Source organism: Macaca nemestrina, chromosome 1 (genome assembly GCF_043159975.1).
Source record: "Macaca nemestrina isolate mMacNem1 chromosome 1, mMacNem.hap1, whole genome shotgun sequence".
Classification (NCBI taxonomy): domain Eukaryota; kingdom Metazoa; phylum Chordata; class Mammalia; order Primates; family Cercopithecidae; genus Macaca; species Macaca nemestrina.
The window spans coordinates 200,975,717-200,999,645 of record NC_092125.1 but is presented as its reverse complement, the minus strand read 5'-3'; the positions used below and the strand labels follow the sequence as shown (position 1 = coordinate 200,999,645).

Here is a 23,929-nt window from a genome sequence, read left to right as displayed (position 1 = left end):
GCCTGGCTAGTTTTTTTTTTTAAGTAGAGAAGGGGCTTCACCATGTTGGCAAGGTTGGTCTTGAATTCCTGACCTCTGGTGATCTGCCTGTCTTAGACTCTCAAAGTGTTGGGATTACAGGCGTAAGCCACTGCACTCAGTTGTGACACATATTCTTCATGTAAAGATTCAGAATTTATCAGCACTAACGTCGACCATTTCTTGTAGTTCATGTTGATTTACCAAGAATTAGTCTCACACAAACAATCCAATATATTTATATAACTATTAGCCTTTCTGATTAATTCCAAATATGTCAATTAAATGCTCAGATTACTCTAATAAGAAAATATAATACTTGTATAAAATAAAATTTTAGCCAGGTGAGGTGGTTCATGCCTGTAATCTCAGCACTTTGGGAGGCTGAGGCAGGAAGATCGCTTGAGGCCAGGATTTTGAGACCAGCCTGGGCAACACAGCAACAAGACCTTTTCTCTAAAAAAAAAAATCAGCCAGGCATGGTGACACATACCTGCAGTCACAGCTACTTGGGAGTCTGAGGTGGGAGGATTGCTTGAGGCTGGGAGGTTGAGGCTCCAGTGAGCCACATATGCGCCACTGCACTCCAGCCTGGGTGACAGAGTGAGATTCTGTCTGAAAAACATAATAAATAAATAAACTGAAAGTTATGAAAGTTCATCGCATAATTTTTTTTTTTTTTTTAGGAGACAAGATCTCACTCTGTTGCCCAGCTTCTAGACAGTGGTGTGATGATAGCTCACTGCAACCTGAAACTCCTGGGCTCAAGTGATCCTATCTCAGTTCCCCAAGTAGCAGTGCATACCACCATGCCCAGCTAACTTTTTCTTTTTTTTTTTTTTTCTTTTGTAGAGACAGGGTTGGTCTTGCTATGTTGCCCAGGCTGTTCTGGAACTCCTGTCTTCAAGCAACCCTCCCACCTTAGTCTCCCAAAGCACTGGGATTACAGACGTGAGCCACCAAGCTTGGTCTATCACACACATTTTTAAAAAGATCAGTAACTGCAGGTTTCCGTGTTGCCATCTGCACACTGTCCTCCATTCCACACTCTCCTGCAATATTCGAAGACCTCAAATAGCTTGTGCAAAAAGCTAATAACATTTTCTGGGATTTATTCTTCAGTTTGCTTGTTTATTTGAATGTACATGAGATGTTAATTATAGCAACTCAAGTTCTCACGTTTATCATAGATTCTGCAAATTGATTTGAGAATGACACTGAAAATATAAATGACGATGTATCCTCTATGTTATATAATACAGGCTGTATTAAAACTCTTCTCAGAAAGAACAAAGTGAGAATAGGTCAACCTATGAATGCAAATGATTCATATCCTGTAGGAGTTCTGAGCAAATTTACCCCACCTAGCTGCAAAATAACTACTAAAGATAAACAACTGTCTCCTCAAGACAGTGACTAGCTTGTTATTTTGCATTAAATGGGAAAGTTACTGGATGACCTCAGAAAAGCATTAAGTCAACTTCTAAAGATACAAATTAAGTGGACAGCCAGTAGGGAGTCTTGAATACTTCATCATCCATTCCTACCTCATATGGCAGAAGTAAATGTTTATTAACATTCCTCCAGCCCCCACCTTTTTTTTTTTTTTTGAGACGGAGTTTCACTCTTGTTACCTAGGCTGGAGTGCAACGGCACAATTTTGGCTTACAGCAACCTCTGTCTCCGGGGTTCAAGAGATTCTCCTGCTTCAGCCTCCCAAGTAGCTGGGCTTACAGGCGCCCACCACCATGCCTGGCTAATTTTTTTGTATTTTTAGTAGAGATGGGGTTTCACCATGTTGGCCAGGCTGGTCTCGAACTCCTGGCCTTCAAGTGATCCACCTGCCTCAGCCTCCCAAAGTGCTGGGATTACAAGCGTGAGCCACCGCACCCGGCCCACTTTTTTTTTTTTCTTAAAAAGAGTGTTGGATAGGATTGACAATGTCAATTTTGAGTGTTTAATTTGGTGCCAAGGAAGTAAAATAACCCCAAATACTCATGAATCCACAGCAATCTATTACTACGACACAGAATTACTCAGGGCATGAGATTTGTCATCTTGTTTTTGGGTACCTGGTCTGAGCTCTTGCCTGTGACTCATACTGCATGACATGGAGCTATTAAAATCTCTAAACCGGCCTGGCACAGTTGCTCACGCCTGTAATCCCAGCACTTTGGGAGGCCGAGGCAGGTGGATCACCTGAGGTCAGGAGTTCAAGACCAGCCTGGCCAACATGGCAAAACCCTGTCTCAACTAAAAATACAAAAATTAGCCAGGCGTGGTGGTGCAAGCCTGTAATCCAGCTACTCGGGAGGCTGAGGCAGAAGAATTGCTTGAATCCAGGAGGTGGAGGTTGCAGTGAGCCAAAATCACACCATTTTACTCCGGCCTGGGCAACAAGAGAAAAATTCCGTCTCAAAAAAAAAAAAAAAAAAATCTCCAAACCTTAACTTCTGTTCCACCAAATGGAGGTATAGGTGCTTGTCACATTCAAACGTAGCTAACAAGTTCTAAAACTGCACGAGAGACCTTGTCCTGAAAGATGTATGGTGTAAAAACATTGCACACTATGTCCTACCTCCTGGCCTTTACATACTCTATTCCTTCTACCTAGAAATGCCTTGTCCTTACTTCTTGCCCTGACAAGTACCCATTTAAGAACCAACTCAAGTGTCATCTTCTCTGTAAAATATACTTAACCTCTCTAGGCAGCTGGTTGCCTACATCGTGGGTGTGCACAATTATTTTATAACACTTATCACATTATATTGTAACTATCTGTTTATATGCTTGCCTCCCAAACCACACTGGACTTAAGGAGACATATCATCCACTTTTTAATCTCAGTCTAGTACACTGGTTCATGCTCAAAATAACTGTATTGCATGAATGACAGAGACCCTCTCTTGTTTTGGTTGTCTGACTTTCCCAGAGCATTCTAGGTCTTCTCCTAGGCCATCACTCTGCTCTAAAGCAATCTTTTTAATGTATCCATGTATCTATTGGCTTATTATACACCAGGTACTGTAACCTAATCCTAAAATTTCATATAAACCCACTTTAGTGGTAAACTCCTAAGTTCTGAATAGAGTAATCTTCTCGAATAGTTGAAAAAAAAAAACCTTGCCTGGGCATGGTGGACCACACCTGTAATCCCAGCACTTTGGGACACCAAGGTGGGTGGATTGCTTAAGCTTGGGAGTTCAAGACCAGTCTGGGCAACATGGCAAAACGCCATCTCTACCAAAAAAAAAAAAAAGAAAAAAATTAGCTAGGCATGGTGGTGCATGCCTGTAGTCCCAGCTACTCAGGGGGCTGAGGTGGGAGGATGGCTTCAGCCCAGGAGGTGGAGCTTGCAGTGAGCTGAGATTGCGCCACTGCACTCCAGCCTGGGAGATAGAGCTAGACCCTGTTTCAAAACAAAAAACAAACAAAAAAAAAAAAACAAAAAAAAAAACAAAAAAAAAAAAAAGAAAGAAAAGAAAAAAGAAAAACCTCATCCTTGAGACCCAATCTGCCCTGTCCACCTTGTTCCTTCTCTTCCATGTCCCATGCTGGTGCATCTCTCTTACTCTGCTCTTTTAGCTTAACCAACCATTCAGGCTTGCTAATTAGAAACTAAAAGAAAGGTGTAGAAAATTACATGCTGTGAAGAATACAGACACAGCTGGGTGCAGTGGCTCATGCTTATAACCCCAGAACTTTGTCAGGCAAAGGCAGGAGGATCACTTGAACCTGAGAGTTCAAGACCAGCCAGGGCAACATGTTGAAATCCCATCTCTATGAAAGACACAAAAATTAGGCCGGGCACGGTGGCTCATGCTTGTAATCCCAGCACTTTGGGAGGCCAAGGTGGGTGGATCATCTGAGGTCAGGAGTTCGAGACCAGCCTGGCCAATGTGACGAAACCCCATCTCTACTAAAAATACAAAAAAAACTAGCTGGGCGTAGTGGCATGCACTTGTAGTCCCAGCTACTCAGGAGGTTGAGGCAGGAGAACCGCTTGAATCCAGGAGGCAGAGGTTGCTGTGAGCCGAAATTGTGCCACTGTACTCCAGCCTGGGTGACAGAGTGAGACTCTCTCTTCAAATAACAACAACAACAAAAAGCCGAGTGTGGTGGGATATGGTGTCATGTGGTGGCACATGCCTGTAGTCCCAGCTACTTATGAGGCTGAGGTGGGAAGATCACCCGAGTCTGGGAGGTTGAGGTTCCACTGAGCTGAAATTGCACTACTGCACTCCAGCACAGGCAACAGAGTTACAGAGTTAGACCCTAACTCAAAAAAATAAAAAAGAATAAAAAAGAAAGAGACTACAGACCGCTCCCCACAGCCCCCACTGCTTAAGTTCATACAACTTTTCCTCATTTTATTAATTTCCTAAAGCTTCAGAAACATCATAAAGTGACAAGCTAGACCACAGCATTACTTAGCTTCAGCCCTGGAAAAAAAGATTTCCATTAGTATAAATTTGATTATGCTCCAACAGACTTCGGTGGTTAAAGAAATGTGTTCCTGGCTGGGCGCGGTGGCTCAAGCCTGTAATCCCAGCACTTTGGGAGGCCGAGACGGGTGGATCACGAGGTCAGGAGATCGAGACCATCCTGGCTAACACGGTGAAACCCCGTCTCTACTAAAAAATACAAAAAACTAGCTGGGCGAAGTGGTGGGTGCCTGTAGTCCCAGCTACTCGGGAGGCTGAGGCAGGAGAATGGCGTAAACCCGGGAGGTGGAGCTTGCAGTGAGCTGAGATCCGGCCACTGCACTCCAGCCTGGGTGACAGAGCAAGACTCCGTCTCAAAAAAAAAAAAAAAAAAAAAAAAAAAGATATGTGTTCCTATATTATGTCTGTAATTTCCATCCCCAAGTCATGCAACATAACTAGGTTACCCATTTACAAATAGACCCCTAGTAAGCATCAGGGTGGTAGACATGCGCCAAGTTGTCACAATGAACTGCACCCTTAACATCTTCATTTTTCCTGCCCATTTAAGACCCATCTCTAGGCTAGACAACCCCAAAAGCCTCCTTATCTGGTCTCCCTAATTCCCCACTCCATCCAAATTCCATTCTAGAAGGTTATACTCTTTTGCTTAAAATCCTTCAAAGAAGCGGCCGGGCGCGGTGGGCTCAAGCCTGTAATCCCAGCACTTTGGGAGGCCGAGACGGGCGGATCACGAGGTCGGCAGATCGAGACCATCCTGGCGAACACGGTGAAACCCCGTCTCTACTAAAAAAATACAAAAAACTAGCTGGGCGAGGTGGCGGGCGCCTGTAGTCCCAGCTATTTGGGAGGCTGAGGCAGGAGAATGGCATAAACCCGGGAGGCGGAGCTTGCAGTGAGCTGAGATCTGGCCACCGCACTCCAGCCTGGGCGACTGAGCGAGACTCTGTCTCAAAAAAAAAAAAAAAAAAAAAGTCCTTCAAAGAAAAAGAAAAAAGAAAAAAAAAGTGCTTCAACCCAAAACTTATTTCCACAGCTTACACAGGCCTATCAACCTGAATCCAGTCCACGTTTTCAAGGTGATCTCTAGTCACTTCCCAGGTATGGGGTCTTGCTATTACCCAGGCTGGTCTCGAACTCCTGGGCTCAACTAATCCTCCCACCTCAGCCTCCTGAGCAGCTGGGACCACAGGTGCACACCACCATGCCCGCTCCTCTGTGAAGTCTTTCTTGAAACCGTCATGCAAAATCTACTGTTCTTTCATCTATCTAAGAACACCTGTATTTTCTTTAGTATTTATCACCGACATTTGTATAATTCTTTACCTATCTATGTATCAATCATCTGTCTCCTCTACCAGGTGAAATTTCCTATCAATTGGCTGGGCGCAGTGGCTCAAGCCTGTAATCCCAGCACTTTGGGAGGCCGAGATGGGCGGATCACGAGGTCAGGAGATCGAGACCATCCTGGCTAACACAGTGAAATCCCATCTCTACTAAAAAAAAATACAAAAAACTAGCCGGGCGACGTGGCGGGCGCCTGTAGTCCCAGCTACTCGGGAGGCTGGGCCAGGAGAATGGCGTAAACCCGGGAGGCGGAGCTTGCAGTGAGCTGAGATCCGGCCACCGCACTCCAGCCTGGGCGACAGAGCCAGACTCCGTCTCAAAAAAAAAAAAAAAAAAAATTTCCTATCAAGAAGACCATGTCTAAGTTCTTTTTGTAATATCCAGTACTCACCCAGAGTTCAACATTGTATCATTCCAAAAGTATCTGTTGAAGCCTGGTGGGGTGGCTCACGCCTATAATCCCAACACTTTGGGAGGCTGAGGCAGGTGGATCACTTGAAGTCAAGAATTCAAGACCAGCCTGGCCAACATGGTGAAACCCTGTCTCTACTAAAAATATAAAAATTAGCTGGGCATTGTGGCATGTGCCTGTAATCCCAGATACTCGGGAAGGTGAGGCAGGAGAATTGCTTCAACCTGAGAGGTGGAGGTTGCAGTGAGTTGAGATGGCGCAACTGCACTCCAGCCTGGGCGACAGAGCGAGACTACATCTCAAAAAAAAAGTTGTATGTTGAACTGAATGATCACCTGTCTATCCTATTCTTGCTTACCTCTCTCATCTCTATTCCTCCTCTGAGAACTATGCTGCTTATATTTCTTATCTTTCTCATCAAAATTCACCTAGGTACCACACTCTTCTAGAACCTAATTGAAAGACTTTGTACACAGAGTTGTAGAAATGGTTGGAATATAGATATCCTAGTCTAGAGGCATGAGCTCTCAATCTATTCAGAGCATAAGGTTTATGGTTAAATAAGGACACTAACCAAAGGCAGGCCAGCATGGTAACTTTAGGGAAAGTTTGAGTTAAGCCTTAAAGATGCTACAGAAAAAACAAAAACCTGTTTCCTGGTGATCTAAATTGGGGAAATTATATTATATTAAAGATTTATACTACATATTAGTGTATTAGCATGTTTAAGGATTTAAGATTCTTAAAGATTTAGAAACTCATAAACTTGTTTTATTTTGTTTAACCCAATATTTTCCAAGCTTATTTCCTTACAAAACATTTTTCTTTTAAGTAATGCCTATAACACACCTTAGGAAATAGTGATGTGAGTAAAAAATAGAAAATAAAATTAAAAGATAGTTGAAGATGGCAGTGCGTGGTGGCTCACGAGGTCAGGAGATCGAGACCATCCTGGCTAACACGGTGAAACCCCGTCTCTACTAAAAATACAAAAAATTAGCCAGGCATGGTGGCAAGTGCCTGTAGTCCCAGCTACTCGGGACGCTGAGGCAGGAGAATGGCATGAACCCGGGAGACAGAGCTTGCAGTGAGCTGAGATCACGCCACTGCTTTCCAGCCTGCCTGGGCAACAGAGTGAGACTCTGTCTCAAAAAAAAAAAAAAAAAAAAGATGGTTGGAGACTGTAAAGGAGCTTAAATGATAAGGATAGATCAAATAAGTTCTCAAAGACATAATGAGAAGTCATCTTATAGGTTAGGTAGTCAATGAAGTTTTAAGCAGAGGAGCGATACAGATGTTCTCCTTTAGTACAAGTACTTTAGCAAATCTGAGACAGATGTATTGGGCTGGATGGAGGATGGTGTACGTGCACAAGAGGAGGGGGTGATGTGGAGTTGGGGAATGCAGGGAAAAGTTGTGGAACAGGAGGTATGGAGCCAAATCAAGAGAAGAGGTTCAGGGAGGCTTCAGAAAGCAAAAATCCTCCTTCATCTACTGAAATTTGTCTTGTTCAAAGAGCTTGCTTGCTCTTCCCTCATAAATGTGCTAGGGATGAACAAAAGCTTCCTGTTTATGGAATGGTCCAGTCTAGTTGTCTGAAAAAGCCAATAGCTGATACTATTTCCTGGGATCAGGTGGGAGCAAGGATTCTGCAGGGGACAGAGGCAGCAATGAAAGGCTGGAGTGGTGGACCTGCACAAAGAATTTAGGTTGGCTGGGCGCAGTGGCTCACTCCAGTAATCCCAGCACTTTGGGAGGCTGAGGTGGGCCGATCACCTGAGGTCGGGAGTTCGAGACCTGCCTGACCAACATGGAGAAACCCTGTCTTTACTAAAAATACAAAATTGGCCGGGTGTGGTGGCACATGCCTATAATCCCAGCTACTAGCGAGGTCGAGGCAAGAGAATCACTTGAACCTGGGAGGCGGAGGTTGTGGTGAGCTGAGATTGTGCCATTGCACTCCAGCCTGGGCAACAAGAGTGAAACTCTGTCTTTAAAAAAAAAAAAAGAATTTAGGTCAAGACAGCCTTATCCCTTCTTATTCATCTGTACAGAAGATCTGACCCTGTATACCAGGAAATTTTCTGTTGCCTACTTTGCTCACCGGCAGTCTCCTAAAGATTCTGAAAGGGTTTTAAGATTAGCAACAGGACACTCGAGAGGAAAACATTACAGTTACATGATTTGGGGGTTTCTGAAGAGACATACTTGGGCAGAGACTCAAAAGGGTAAAAGATCAACTACATCAATTATTAGCAATGAAACACCAGGCCCCATATTTAAACTTCTCTGAACTGGTTTCTTGTATATAAAATGCATTTGTCAACATCTACCTGGATGAGACTAAAATGAAATTATGTCTGAATGAGATTATAGTCTGAAGATTATAAAGAACTATAAAAAATCAGTTATTTGTATTCTGAACTAATTTTATCTCATTTGACACCTTGTTTTAAGATTATACTAGGCTATATTGTTCTTAGTATATTAAATAATAATGTGAGGCTGGGTACGGTGGCTCACGCCAGTAATCCCAGCACTTTGAGAGGCCAAAGTGGGCAGATCACGAGGTCAGGAGATAGAGACCATCCTGGCTAATAAGGTGAAACCCCATCTCTACTAAAAATACAAAAAATAAAAAAATTAAAAAATTAGCCGGGTGGTGGCAGGCGCCTGTAGTCCCAGCTACTTGGGAGGCTGAGGCAGGAAAATGGCACAAACCCGGGAGGTGGAGCTTGCAGTGAGCAGAGATGGCGCCACTGCACTCCAGTCTGGGCAACAGAGTGAGACTCCATCTCAGAAAAAAAAAAAAAGAAATCATAATGTGGATGTTTTCCCACTGAAATTGGTTCCCTTATTTATGAATAAAATAAAATCATATTTGAGTATAAGAAAAGAAAAATCCGGCCGGGCGCGGTGGCTCATGCCTGTAATCCCAGCACTTTGGGAGGTCGAGGCGGGGGGATCACAAGGTCAGGAGATCGAGACCATCCTGGCTAACACAGTGAAACCCCATCTCTACTAAAAAAAAATACAAAAAATTAGCCGGCGTGGTGGCGGGCGCCTGTAGTCCCAGCTACTCGGGAGGCTGAGGCAGGAGAATGGCATGAACCCGGGAGGCGGAGCTTGCAGTGAGCTGAGATCGCGCCACTGAACTCCAGCCTGGGTGACAGAGCGAGACTCCATCTCAAAAAAAAAAAAAAAAAAAAGAAAAATCCAAATTTGCTCTATCCTACAAATATTCTGTAAACAAACCATGAATCTCTGAATGCATGGTGTTCTTGTTATTATGAGTAATTACAGTAAAACTAACGATCAGAACCTGTAAGATTGCTCACACACCCCCCTCACCCTACCAAATGCACATACAAACAAGGCAGAGGGGAGACCTGATCAATTTGGCTGGCAAGAACTTTATCTGTGGGCAGTAAAGATGGTCAAGTATGGGAATAGGAGGTGACTGGGACTTGGACTTCTCTTCTAATGTTTATCCATGACCTTTACCAGCCCCAGAAGAATAGAATAAGTTGTTTAAAAAGTAAAACAAAGGAGCTGGGTGCAGTGGTTCGTGCCTATAATCCCAGTTACTCAGAAGGCTAAGGTGGGAGTGAGTACTGCTTTAGCCAAGGAGTTTGAGGTTGTAGTAAGCCACGATTATGCCACTGCACTCCAGCCTGGGCACAGAGTTGAGACTCCCTCTCTAAAACAAAACAAAACAAAACAACACTGTTCAAAACAAAACAAGGGAACTATGACATCCCATAAGAACACAGAAGCTATTTTTTTTCCTGGCATTAAAAAGAGGCAGCAATAATCCCAGCACTTCGGGAGGCCAAGGCAGGAAAACAGCTTGAGCCCAGGAGTTCAAGACCAGCCTGGGCAACATAGGGAGACTCTGTCTCTAAAAATAATAATAATAATAATAATAATAATAATAATAATAATAATTAGCTAGGCTTGGTGGCATGCACCTGTGGTCCCAGCTACTTGAGATGCTGAGGCAGACGGATCACCTGAGCCCAGGAGGTTGAGGCTGCAGTGAGCCGTGATTGCACCACTGCTGCACTCCAGCTTGGGTGACAGAGCGAAACCCTGTCCCCCCCCGGAAAAAAAGGTGCAAAGCAACTAGCCACATCCCAAGGGAGAACTCAGGCATCTATTTGGCAACTAACAGAATTTTAAAGTTACTCCCTGTAACCACTTTCAACTGAAGATCTCAAAACACTGTGTAAACATTAACTAAATCTCTCAAGTCAGGAAAGAATTAGGCCTATTTCAGATAAGAAAAATAAGGTAGGTAGGAGGCTGTTAACAACAGGAATCAGAAAGGAAACTAGACTCTAGTATCTTTGGCTTTCTCAATGTTGTCCTCAGGCTACACTTAATGAAATGCACCCAAGCAGCAGCATCCTCAATAATGGGGCTATGTTGATAAGCCAATGCTTTTTAAAACAGGGGCTGAGTGGAAGGAACATTGGCCTTGGTTGGAATTAAGACCCCTGTTCTAAGCCTGGTTTCACCACTTACTAGTTATATGACCCTGAACAAGTCATTCAATTTCCTTAAACTTTGGTTTCCTCATTTGTAAAACTATATCAAACCTATCTCACAAGGTTGTGAGGATCAAATTAAATTATATATGCCTGGCGCACAGGTATTGAGAGGCCAACTTTCTTTCTTTCCCCAAACTCCACCTTAAGTCTGTAGATGATACATATTTAAAAATACATAGCTTATATATATTACTATACATATGATTATCATTCTTTTAACTAATTAAGAAATAAAATCTGGAGGATACTAACATAATCCTTGACTAAAATAAGAAATGGCCTAATTTTTTAATAACTTCCAAATAGTTGAGAGTTGTCACCAAGCTTGAAAATTATTTTCTGTGCATTTTTATTGATGTGAGCAAAGACAGAAACTGACTTTAGAAAAATTTAAAAAATGGACGTTTTCCAGAAAGATGATCTGCCACATTTCTTAGAACTCAAGGAAACATCTCAGAAAGGAGTTAATGTACTATTCCAAAATTAACTATGCGGCGGTTTTTTTTTTTTTTTTGAGACAGAATCTCTCTGTCACCCAGGCTGGAGTACAGTGGCCTGATCTTGGCTCACTGCAACCTCTGCCTCTTGGGTTCAAGTGATTCTGCCTCAGCCTCCTGGGTAGCTGGGACTACAGGTGTGCACCACCACCCAGGCTAATTTTTGTATTTTTAGTAGAGACAAGATTTCACTATGTTGGCCAGGCTGGTCTCGAGCTTCTGACCTCAGGTGATCCGCCTGCCTTGGTCTCCCAGAGTGCTAGGACTACAGGCGTGAGCCACCGAGCCTGGCCTGTGTTCTCTTAATATTCGTTTGGTTAAAAAAACAGATCAACAGTATCTGTAAAACTTTAATATCATATAAATTAACCGCAGAGGGCCAGTAAGATCACCAGACATAAACAGTTCCATGAACCTAAAAGGTCCTTCCTGATACTTATTAACTGAAAGTGAAAGTTAGCCACCATAAACACCACTCCTTTGACCACAACACTTCAAAGTAATTTAGAAACCCCATCTCAGTGAGGTTAAATAACACACCCATTTCTAAACAAGTCTGGCAGAATTAAAAACAGAAGTTAACTCTTCTTACCCTTCTAGACAGTCTAAGACAGAGCCTTTTGAAAGGAGACAACCAGCAGGATCATGGAGATCTCAAAACAACCTGGATATATAGGCTACAATTAAAAGTCCTTAACTCCTTTGAAGCTAAAGATCACACAACTTTTTACTAGCGTTACATTTACACACTGCAAGGAGTCCCTAGCATCTTTTTGTCGCCAAAACACGACACACAAGAATAAAATTATCTGCCCAAGGTCACAGAGCAGGTAATGGCTGTCTGACTCCCAACTACTTAAATGAGCCCCTCTTCCTGTGTGCAACCATTCATGGGATATACCGACAGTAACAATCAGTTAGACTTCTAAAGGTGGGGAGGGCGAGGAGGGTCTCCACTGAATGCTTCAGATAGGAAAATCTGGTGTATTATGTCTCTGCAGATATTGCATATTTAATTCACTGCCCTTTAAAATTCAGCATACATGGTGCATTAAAAAGACTCAAGAACTCAAGATCAAAGGGGTTCAGAAACACAATTTATCCTACCACACCAACCTCTGGACATTCTTCTTCTCAGTGCCCCATTGAGTCTCTGGAAAAAGAACATGTCTGTCCATCCCTCACCCTACCCAACGCAGTAAGGTAAGAACGACAGAGTGCCTCCCGATAACGTGGCACAGAACACACAGTGCTCAGGGTACCCCAGAGCCTATTCCCTGGTCACCTCCATCCCAACTTTCTGGGAGAACACGCCTTCTTCTGCAATGCTGCTAAGTCTGCCCCTAGCCAAGTAGACCCACCCCTCCGATACGCTGCCCCCCTCAGAATATTCTCATTCCCTCCTTGGCCAAATATCCCTTCCCTGCTCTTACTGAGAGATACTCCCCACCTTGGCCGGGAGCGGTGGCTCACGCCTGTAATCCCAACACTTCGGGAGGCCGAGGCAGGCAGATCACCTGAGGTCAGCAGTTCGAGACCAGCCTGGCCAACATGGTGAAACCCCATCTCTGCTAAAAATACAAAGAAATTAGCTGGGCGTGGTGGCGGGCGCCTGTAATCCCAGCTACTCGGGAGGCTGAGGCAGGAGAATCGCTTGAACCTGGGAGGCGAAGGTTGCAGTGAGCCGAGATCGCGCCATTGCACTCCAGCCTGGGCAAAAGAGCGAGACTCCGTCTACCCGCCCCCCCGCAAAAAAAAAAAAAAAATAGAGACACTGCCCCCACCTCTGGACAGAGGGCATTCCCCCAACAAAAAAACCGCCTCTCCCTGTATCCTAACTTGATGGACAGCTCCCTTCCCCTCACCGAATGCTCAGCAGCCACCTCGAGCCCTGGGGCAGGGGGCGGGGTGTCGGGTGCGTTCACCCTACTAGTCTAGGCTTGCCTGATGGTTAGTTACCGGTTACCACCCCGCCGAAATTGCCGCCTTGCTGGTTTCCCTGCTTGGGACACACACGCAGCGCCGAGGACCGGCCCTGGAGGCCAGCTCCACGCGGGGTCCCCGCTGCCCCAGCCACGCCCCTCGGCCGCAGCCCGCTGCCCCCCGCGCCACGCCCCCGCGCTCACCCGCAGTCGGGGGCCGGGCACCAGCGGCAGTCGGGGTCCGAGGCTAGGTAGCGACGCAGCATGAACTCCTCGTACTTGTGCATAAGCGGCGGGTCGGCGAGCAGCAAACGGATGTCGTGCGGGTTGAGTCGCTCGCTGCACTCGGGGCAGCTGATGGGCACCCTGCTCTCGCTTATCTCCAGGCGCAGGTAGTGGCGGAGGCAGTCCCGGCACGAGCGGTGCGGACAGCTGAGGAGGCGCGGGGCCAGCTCGGGCGGCAGCCGCACCAGGCACAGCGGGCACTCCACCTCCTCCGCGCCTGGGCCGCCGCCCTCCGCCGCCTCCTCATCGTCGAACCCCGGCTCCGCCGCCGCCGCCGCCGCGGCCTCCACCTCGGCCTCGGCGGCCGGCTCGGCGGGCAGCGCCTCGGGCGGCGGGGCCTGGGCCGCGGCAGGGGCCGGGGCGGGCAGCGGCGGCGCGGCCGGGGGCGGCGGCTCGGCCTGCGGCTTGGCCCGGGAGCGGCGACCACGGGCCGAGGCGGAGAAGACGCTGTGGAAGGTGAGGCGCCGGCGCCGGCCGCTGTTGCGGCACTTGGGGTCGGGCGCGGCCGCATGTAGGGATGTGGAGCGCGGCGACTCGGAGTCCTTTTCGGAGCCCATGGCCCGCAGAGGCCGAGGGGCCAGGGGCGCCCAGCGCCGCCACAGCTCCCGCCTCAGTGCCCCTCAGCCAGCGCCCGGCCGCCGCCGCCACCGTCTCAGCCGCCCTCCTGGAGCTAGAAGACGAGCAGCAACGACGAAGTGGTTATAAAGCCTCCGCCCCGCGCGCCGCTGCCCTGCGCAGGCGCTTCGCTCAAACACCTCACAACCCTCGCGCCCCGGTCGAGGGGTGCGCTGGGCGGGGCCGAGCGGGGTGGGGCCGGGCGAGCTGGGGCGGAGCTCCGCCTCCTGCAGGTCAGCTGGTTCCAGGGCCGCCATGTTGCGGAGACTGTGAGCGATCCTAGCCCACTGCTCTCCCTCGTCTCCGCCCCCAATTCCATCACGTCGACACTCGAGGTGGACTTTTTCGTTTGCGGTTCCTCACAGGTTGATTGCCACTTCCAGTAAATGATGGTTCAGGTACATTATTTATAAAAAGTACACAGGGGTTGTTCAGATGGTGACTCCCAACTGGTCCACCTTCCAACATGTCTGTTTATTAAGCAGACAGCAGTAATTAATAAAGAATATATTCATTCATTGAGCTTCTGCAAAGTGCGAGGCATTACTAAATGAAACAGATAAGGTCCCCCATTGCAAGGAATTTACAGAATAAAGTCCAAATTTCTTAGTCTAGCAGTGTTCTCTATGTATTTAATAAACTCTATGTATATAATAATCTATTTCTAGGCTCACTTACCATTCAATCCTCCTGGTATCTTGCTTGCTTACCCAAACTTGTGGAAGGAGACCCAGCGTTTTCTTGCCTGGCAGTGCCTTTGACTTTCTTTTTCTAGTTCCCCATTCCTCTGACTGGGGGAGGATCTGGACCCTTAGGCTTCCTAGTGGGAGGCAGGCAAACAGATTGAACAACAGGAATGAATCAGGATTACATTCAGTTGCAAATAACAAAAGAAAAAAATAGCTTACGATTGAAATTTATCCTTTTTTTTTTTTTTCCCCCCGAGACAGTTTTCCTCTGTCACTCAGGTTGGAGTGCAGTGGCGTGATCACAGCTCACTGCAGCCTCAACCTCCCAAGCTTAAGCAATCCTCCTACCCCAGCCTCCGGAGTAGCTGGGAGCACAGATGCGCCACCAGGCCTGCCTATTGTTTTTATTTTTTTCGTGGAGATGAGGCCTCCCCGTGTTGCTCAGGCTGGTCTGGAACTCCTGGGTTCAAGTGATCCTCCTACCTTGGCCTCTCAAGGTGCTGGGATTACAGGCATAAGCCACTGCACCCAGCCAGAAATTTCTCTCTTTCCATGAAATTTAAGTCCAAAAGTAGGCAGTTCAGGGCTGTTCAGCCATCCTCAGTATTTGGCTTCCAATGTTAAGGTCACCTCACTATGGTCCATATTCCAAACAGTGGGAAGGAAAAAGGGAAGAAAGATGCATCCTCTTCCTTTTAAGAAGACTGCCTTGGGGCCGGGCACGGTGGCTCACGCTCATGCCTGTAATCCCAGCAGTTTGGGAGGCCGAGGCAGGCAGATCACGAGGTCAGGAGATCGAGGCCATCCTGGCTAACATGGTGAAATCCCCTCTCTACTAAAAATACAAAAAATTAGCCGGGCGTGGTGGCGGGTGCCTGTAGTCCCAGCTTCTCAGGAGGCTGAGGCAGGAGAATGGTGTGAACCTGGGAGGCGGAGGTTGAAGTGAGACAAGATCGTGCCACTGCACTCCAGCCTGTCCAGCCTGGGCAACAGAATGAGACTCTGTCTCAAAAAAAAAAAAAAAAAAAAGAAAGAAAAGAAGACTGCCTTGGAAGTCCCGCACATTTTTGTTCACATCTCATTGGCCAAAACATATTCACATGGCCATACTCAGCTGCAAGGGAGCCTGGGAAACATTCTCTTAACTGGGTACAATGTGCCAAGCTAACAATGACTGTTCTGTTATTAATAAGGAATGGCAAGATGGGCCAGGCGCTGTGGCTCACACCTGTAATTACAACACTTTGGGAGGCCTAGGCAGGTGAATTTCTTAAGCCCAGGAGTTTGAGGCCAGCCTGAGCAACATGGCAAAACCCCATCTCTACAAAAAATAGAAAAATTACCTGGGTGTGATGGAGTGTGCCTGTAGTCCCCGCTACTTGGGAGACTGAGGTGGGAGGAATGCTTGAGCCTGGGAGGTTGAGACTGCAGTGAGCTGTGATTGTGCCACTGCACTTCAGCCTGGGTGACACAAAAAGACACCGTCTGAAAAGGTGGAAACCAGCTGTGATATTTAAAACCAGGTCTCCAGAACTTCAAACTTTTGACATAAAACAAGAAGGGGAGCCAACAAAGAAAACTGAAAAGCAGGGGCCAGTGACATAAAAGAAAAATTAAGCAGGCATGATGTCACAGACACCAACATAATATGTTCCCAGAAGGGAGTGGTCAATTGTGACAAACGCTGCTGAGAAATCAAGAAAGATAAAAACAGAGATGTGACCACTGGATTTGGCAACACCAAATAGTCCTAAAGGAGAGGGAGAGTTTAATCCTCAAATAGGAAGGAGGTTTGATGCTGGATGGCTAAAACAACAATTAGTGTCCATATTTATCTGGCAGAATAGGGTAGACTTGGCTATGGTAACAAACGAGCCAAATATCTCAATGGCATAACACAACAATGGTATATCTTTTCCACTCATGCAAAGCTGGCTATGGGTTAAGGCACTCTCCAGGGTAGCTGTCCTCAACTCTCCTGGGTAACTCAGAGATCCAGACTACTTCTGTCTTGGGCTCCACCATCTCAATGCAAAGCTTTCAGTATTGCCTCAAAAAGACAGCTGGAGGCCGGGCACGGTGGCTCACGCCTGTAATCCCAGTACTTTGGGAGGCCGAGGCGGGTGGATCACCTGAGGTCAGGAGTTCGAGACCAGCCTGGCCAACATGGTGAAACCCCATCTCTAAAAATACAAAAGTTAGCTGGGCATGGTAGGGGCGCCTGTAATCCCAGCTATTCAGGAGGCTGAGGCAGGAGAATTGCTTGAACCCGGGAGGTGGAAGTTGCAGTGAGCAGAGATTACACTACTGCACTCCAGCCTGGGCAACAGAGCAAGACTCTGTGTTAAAAACAAACAAACAAACAAAAACAAACTGCAAGGGAAGCTGGGAAATGCAGGAAGAAACCGTAAGCCATTTAGTAAGCAGTAGTATCATCTCTGCCACAGTTCTCTATAGTCATATTTGACTCTGTTCTCAGTGTGCAAGGTCCTAATCAATTGCAGATCCCCCTTAGAGGAGGTATATATGGTGGGAATGGAAGGTGGGAGAGAAGGCTGCCTTGTTTCTTGGGTCAGATTGTGCTAAAAGATATGGGGACCCCCAATTGCAGGTAGATCCAGATGCGTTTTAGATGCTTCTCCTCGTGTAGCTGACAGAAACAGCTGTCAGAATCCCAGCTTGCTGGAAGGCTCAACACTACCAAATGTTTGCTTGTCTTGGCTCTGGCTTCCAAACAAATTCGGCCTCAGTTCAAAGCTGCCACCATCAGTGCTTTGGGGGAAATCACCTCTCTTAAATGCCACTAGACTTTGCAATGGCCCCAATTCGATTGGGTTTTCTTCTTTCCTGAGACTATCACCCTTGAATAAAGGGACTAAAGCAATTCCTCCCACATTTCCTTATGTGTCTCTTCTTGATAGAAACTGAGTAGTGACTCAGAGATGGCATGAGGGAGAAAAAGATTCTCACTCATCTGTACACTCATTCAGTAAAGATTTCTTTTTTTTTTTTTTCTTTTTTTTTTTTTTTTTTTTTTGAGACGGAGTCTCGCTCTGTCGCCCAGGCTGGAGTTCAGTGGCCGGATCTCAGCTCACTGCAAGCTCTGCCTCCCGGGTTCATGCCATTCTCCTGCCTCAGCCTCCCGAGTAGCTGGGACTACAGGCGCCTGCCACCTCGCCCGGCTAGTTTTTTGTATTTTTTAGTAGAGACGGGGTTTCACCGTGTTAGCCAGGATGGTCTCGATCTCCTGACCTCGTGATCCGCCCGTCTCGGCCTCCCAAAGTGCTGGGATTACAGGCTTGAGCCACCGCGCCCGGCCTCAGTAAAGATTTCTTATACTTACTTTGTGCTAGGCTCTTTGCCAGCTACCAGGGTCATGGATATGAAAAACATAATCTACTGGGGGTTGCAGACAAGATGGTAGATCACTGAGATACCAGGTGATGAGGACAAATACAAAAAAGCTATGACAGACCAACAGAGGGCATGGCAAGCTCTGCTTAGGGTGGTCAGGGATGGCTTTCCTGAGGAGGAGCCCTTTGAGCTGGATCTCAAATGATGAACATGAGTTGACAAAGTCATAAGAAGGGGAAAGGACATTCCAAGCGTGGGGAGCAGGGAGGAAAGGCAGAGTGTGTATAAACACAGGCTAAGTCTGAGGAAGTATGAGCAGCAGGGTTGACAGGAGAAGAGAATGTTTGAAAGGACATGAGCAAGAAATGAAAATGGAAAGGTTCTGGCCAGGCACAGTGGCTCACGCCATAATCCCAGCACTTTGGGAGGCTGAGGTGGGCAGATCGCTTGAGGTCGGGAGGTTCGAGACCAGCCGGGCCAACATGCAGAAACCCTGTCTCTACTAAAAATACAAAAATTAGCCAGGCGTGGTAGCACTCACCTGTAGTCCCAGCTACTTGGGAGGCCAAGGCACAAGAATCACTTGAACCTGGGAGGCAGAGGGTACAGTAAGCCAAGATCGTGCCACTGCACTCTAAGCCTAGGCGACAGCGTGAGACTGCGTCTCAAAAAAAAAAAAAAAAAAGAAAAAGAAAAAACCAAAAAAGAAAATGGAAAGGTTCTGTATTATGGCTCCATTGGATGCAAGAACCAGAAGCCTAACTTGAATGAGGCTAGGCCAAAGGAGTGATTTTTGGCTTTTATAACCTTTTGAACCCTATGTACCACAGCAGCTGCACCCAGGAAAGCCCCCAGATCCTGCACTCCATCATTCATCTTTGCTTCTCTGCATACTAGCTTCTTCTTTTTTTGTGTGTGGTAAAATATACATTTTAACCAATGTATATTTTATATACATTTACCATTTTAACCAATTTTAAGTGTACAGTTCGGTAACATTAAATCAATTCATATTATTGTGCAACCATCACCACCATCCATCTCCAGAACTTTTTTGTTTTCCCAGCTTGGAATTCCATAGACATTAAGCATTAACTCCCTCTTCTCCCCACTTTATTTTTTCAGTCTACTTTTCTCTCTTGCTGGAACTGTAGAATCCCTAGCTTACGTGTCCTAGCTTCCTCACCAGAGAGGAGTAATTATCTTCACTTTGTTCCAGATTCTCAAAATTCTTCAGAACAAGTCTGATTGATGAGGTTTGGCTGCATACTCACTCATATCTGTGGTCATGGGGGATGGAATACTATGATTGATAGGCCGTACCCGAACCATACAGCTGGACCAAAGGGAGGAGCAATTCTCCAAAAGGAAGGAGCTACTTTTTCACAAGGAAGGAGGGAGGGGCCAAACATGAGTAGATGAAATATGAAATGTTCATCAGAGATAGGCTGAGACCCAGCTACAGGAAGCCTTGAGTGCCAGTTGAGGAGCTCAGCCTTTAGTCTAGGAGGTATTATGAGACAGTTTAAATCAAGGAGAGCCATACATACAATGAAATTGGACTACAAAACCTGCTTTTTCTCTTACTTGAGGCTCTACTTTTCTTTTTTTTTTTTTTTTTTTTTGAGACGGAGTCTTGCTCTGTTGCCCAGGCTGGAGAGTGCAGTGGCCGGATCTCAGCTCACTGCAAACTCCGCCTCCCGGGTTCACGCCATTCTCCTGCCTCAGCCTCCCGAGTAGCTGGGACTACAGGCGCCCGCCACCTCGCCCAGCTAGTTTTTTGTATTTTTTAGTAGAGACGGGGTTTCACCGTGTTAGCCAGGATGGTCTCAATCTCCTGACCTCGTGATCCGCCCATCTCGGCCTCCCAAAGTGCTGGGATTACAGGCTTGAGCCACCGCGCCAGGCCTAGGCTCTACTTTTCTACTTTTGAGCTTTCTCTTGTGTTTTTCAAGGTTTTTTTTTTTTTTTGAAACGGGGTCTCGCTCTGTTGCCCAGGCTGGAGTGCAGTGGTGTGATCTCGGCTCACTGCAAGCTCTGCCTCCTGGGTTCATGCCATTCTCCTGCCTCAGCCTCCCGAGTAGCTGGGACTACAGGCGCCCGCCACCATGCCCGGCAAATTTTTTGTTTTTTTTTTAGTAGAGATGGGGTTTCACCGTGTTAGCCAGTATGGTCTCGATCTCCTGACCTTGTGATCCACCCACCTCGGCCTCCCAAAGTGCTGGGATTATAGGCATGAGCCACCACACTTGACCTTTTTTTTTTTTTTGAAACAGTCTTACTCTGTCACCCAGGCTGGAGTGCAATGGCGTGATCTCAGCTGACTGCAACCTCTGCCTCTGGGGTTCAAGCGATTCTCGTGCCTCAGCCTCCAGAATAGCTGGGACTACAGGCGCTCATCACCATGCCTGGCTGATTTTTTTTTTGTATTTTAGTAGAGACGAGGTTTTGCCATGTTGGCCAGGCTGGTTTTGAACTCCTGACCTCAAGTGATCTGCCCACCTCTGCCTCCCAAAGTGCTGGGATTACAGGTGTGAGCCACCACGCCCAGCCTTTTTTTTTTTTTTTTTTCGAGATGGAGTTTCACTTTTTCGCTGTTGACGGAGTGCAATGGCGCGATCTCAGCTCTCTGCAACCTCTTGTCTCCCAGGTTCAAGGAATTCTCCTGCCTCAGCCTCCCAAGTAGCTGGGACTACAGGTGTGTGTCACCACGCCCAGCTAATTTTTTGTCTTGTTTTGTTTTTTGTTTTTTTTTTTTGAGACGGAGTCTCGCTCTGTCACTCAGGCTGGAGTGCAGTGGCCGGATCTCAGCTCACTGCAAGCTCCGCCTCCTGGGTTCACACCATTCTCCTGCCTCAGCCTCCCGAGTAGCTGGGACTACAGGCGCCTGCCACCTCGCCCGGCTAGTTTTTTGTATTTTTTTAGTAGAGACGGGGTTTCACCATGTTAGCCAGGATGGTCTCGATCTCCTGACCTCGTGATCCGCCCATCTCGGCCTCCCAAAGTGCTGGGATTACAGGCTTGAGCCACCGCGCCCGGCCAGGCCCAGCTAATTTTTGTATTTTTAGTAGAGATGTGGTTTCACCATGTTGACCAGCTTCATCTCAAACTCCTGATCTCAGGTGATCTACCCACCCCAGCCTCCCAAAGTGCTGGGATTACAGGCGTGAGCCACAGCGCCTGACTTCAAGGTTGCTTTGAAAGCTAATTTTAATTAGATGTCACATGAATATTGAGGCTCCTAGCTCCTTCCTCTGGCTTCAGGAGTCACCTCTACCTGATGTGATCTCCATTTTTCCCTCTGGATCATGAGCTTCTGTGCCTAGTCAGCCTGATCTGGGTCACCTCCTATTTTCTGGGTCTCCTGGCCTGTCCTCTCTCTGCCTGCCTCAGGGAGTGGCCTCTTTATCCATCTGGAAGTCTTCCTGCCTCTGACCTGTCTGTCCTCTGATGCTCACATCGAAGTCCTATCTGTTTTATCTCCAAAATGCTTATGGAATCTCACCTTTCTCCCTGGGCTTACATGCACTGCCCTGTTCAAGCCTCATTATCTCTTCTGCTTCAATTTTGACCCCAGCCCCTCAATTGGTCTCTTTTGTGAAGCCATTGGCTCATGTCTACCCCTACTCAAAAACTTTCTCCAATTCTCACTGCAGAAAGCCTCATCTTCTTGCATGTCTCCTGGACTCAAGCCATTTTGCCTTCTTTATGTTATCTAAGTAAGTATGCCCAGGATTGTTAAGCCTTGCTTCTTTGCAAATGCTGGTCCCTCTGCTTCTTATGCCCTTCCTATCCCTCTTCACTTGGTGTAATCCTTTGCATATTTCAGGCCCATTTCCATGGTTACCATCCACCTTTCTACAGTCAGACCCACCTCCCTCCATCCTTTGTGTCCCCAGGGGACAGTGTAGATAACTCTAGAGTTACATGTATTACTAGCGTATCCACATACTTTACTGTCCAAAGCAGGATATTTGGAAGGAAGAAAGGGAATGCTATTAATTTGCGCTGGTTTAACAGGTGTCAATCGATCTGTTCCAGGCAAACTGGAAGATATGATCACCCACCTACACCCGACATCGCTGTAAAACCCGCAGTTGGTGCTTTCATTTATCTAATTCATTGCTCTCAACAGCCCTGTGAGCTTGGTATTGCTATCCCGTTTTCAAGATGAGAAGATGGAGCCTCAGAGAGAGAAGACTTGTGGCCACACGGTCAGCTCATCAGATTCTAAATCCTGGACTCTGACTCCACCCTTGGCACCTCCAATACCACAGGGTCTTGTCTGGGTTAGTGACATGTGAACTCTTAAGACAAAGAGGGAAGGTAGAAATGGAATCTTACTCATTGCATGCACTGGTCTCTGTCCAGGGCCTTGTGTAGCAAAGACCTCAGGACATGTTTGTTGGATGGATGACTTCTTTTTTTGTTTTGTTTATAGACAGGGTCATGCTATGTTGCCCAGGCTGGAGTGTAGTGGCCATTCACAGGCAAAATCATAGTATGATACAACTTCAAACTCCTGCGCTTGAGCAGTCCTCCTGCCTCAGTCTTCCAAGTAGCTGGGACTACAGGCTTCATGACACCAAACCCATCGGATAGGTGACTTCTTAGGGATAGATACTGTGTGTTTTATCTTAAAATCTGTGCCCCTCCCCAGGACTTGTTATATATGGATTCATTCATTCATTCAATCAATCAATTAACATTTATTGAGTACCTACTATGTGCCTGACAGTGTTGGTGATACAGCAATGAGCAAAACAGACAAGGTCCCTGCTGACATGGAGCTTACAATCCAGTGGGAAAAACCCTTACAAAAACAACCATACAAATAAACACACAGTTACAAATCAGGATAAATGGTAAGAAGGAAAAATACTTGGTGTGAGGTGTAAGAAATATTTTGGAGGTAAATTTAATAGGTTTTGTTCATAGATTTGATTGGGGACAGCGAGATGGAGATGGTTCTCAGGTTTTTGCTTGAAACAGAGAAGAGCATTTTGGGGAGATAGGTGGGGCTGGATGTGTGGGACTTGAGGCATCTGTGGGATTTCTCTTTTAATCTTTGCCACCTCCCGCAGGTCGATTTACTCAAAGCTGAAAAATTAGAGCAAATAATGGAAACCTGCAAATAAAGCTGGCCTCCAGGTAGGTAAGGTAGAAAGAAGGGCAGGTGTGGGAAGGCAGGAGAAAAGCAGAGAGGGTAAGGGGGACGAGAGGTGTTCATGGAGACAATAATCAGACCTCCCAGATAATAATCAGACCTCCCAAGACAATAGTCAGACGATAATCAGACAATTGCTCCCACACAATAATCAGACGTGCCAAGCTCCCAATAATCAGACCTCCCTAGGACTGCGGCGATACCGTACGTTTCACACTGCGGAACGAGCACGGCTCGCGTCTTCCCTTGCCCGGGGCAGGGCCAGCGCTTTCCTCCGGCGCTCGAACGAGGGGAGGGGGCCGCTTAGTGCCTGGAAATCCGAGCAGCGTTGGCTTGCTTGGCTGCGCAACCCGCCAATCCGGCTGCGCCCGGTGGCGGTGCCATGTGACCAGCCTCCCCTTCCCTCCCTGGCCTTCCAGGGAAGACCGGCATCCCCGCCGCCCCGCCACCCTCGCCATCCCGTCCCCGCCCCTCGCGTGCCGCATCCGCGCAGGAGGGCGCCCGGCGAGGGGCCGGGATTCCGCCGCAGTCCGTAGCGGCGCAGGGGACGCGAGCGGAGCGGAGGCGAGCGAGTTGCTGCCGCAGCTCCCGCAGTGTTTTGCGTCAAGCTCTAGCATACCCACTC

At 47.1% G+C, this 23,929-nt stretch overlaps 1 protein-coding gene and 1 long non-coding RNA gene across 8 annotated transcripts in view; one reads left to right on the top strand and one right to left on the bottom strand.

Annotated features, from left to right (window-relative positions):
• Positions 1–14,245, bottom strand: part of LOC105494662 (ring finger protein 19B) — a 38,230-nt gene extending 23,985 nt beyond the window's left edge. For 2 of the 7 annotated variants that reach the window (XM_071096636.1, XM_071096635.1), the window contains exon 1: positions 13,399–14,237. In XM_071096636.1, coding sequence (XP_070952737.1) covers positions 13,399–14,036 — 638 coding nt within the window. In that variant the 5' untranslated portion in view covers positions 14,037–14,237. Of the gene's footprint in view, positions 1–13,398 lie in introns of all 7 variants that reach the window. The other 5 variants (XM_071096645.1, XM_071096646.1, XM_071096649.1 and 2 more) reach the window with 5 other exon arrangements.
• A 70-nt stretch (positions 14,246–14,315) lies between these two features.
• Positions 14,316–22,716, top strand: LOC139363349 (uncharacterized). Its single transcript, XR_011623524.1, has 3 exons — positions 14,316–14,492; positions 22,273–22,426; positions 22,579–22,716. It is a non-coding gene; the product is annotated as an uncharacterized lncRNA (long non-coding RNA).
• Positions 22,717–23,929: the final 1,213 nt, after the last annotated feature.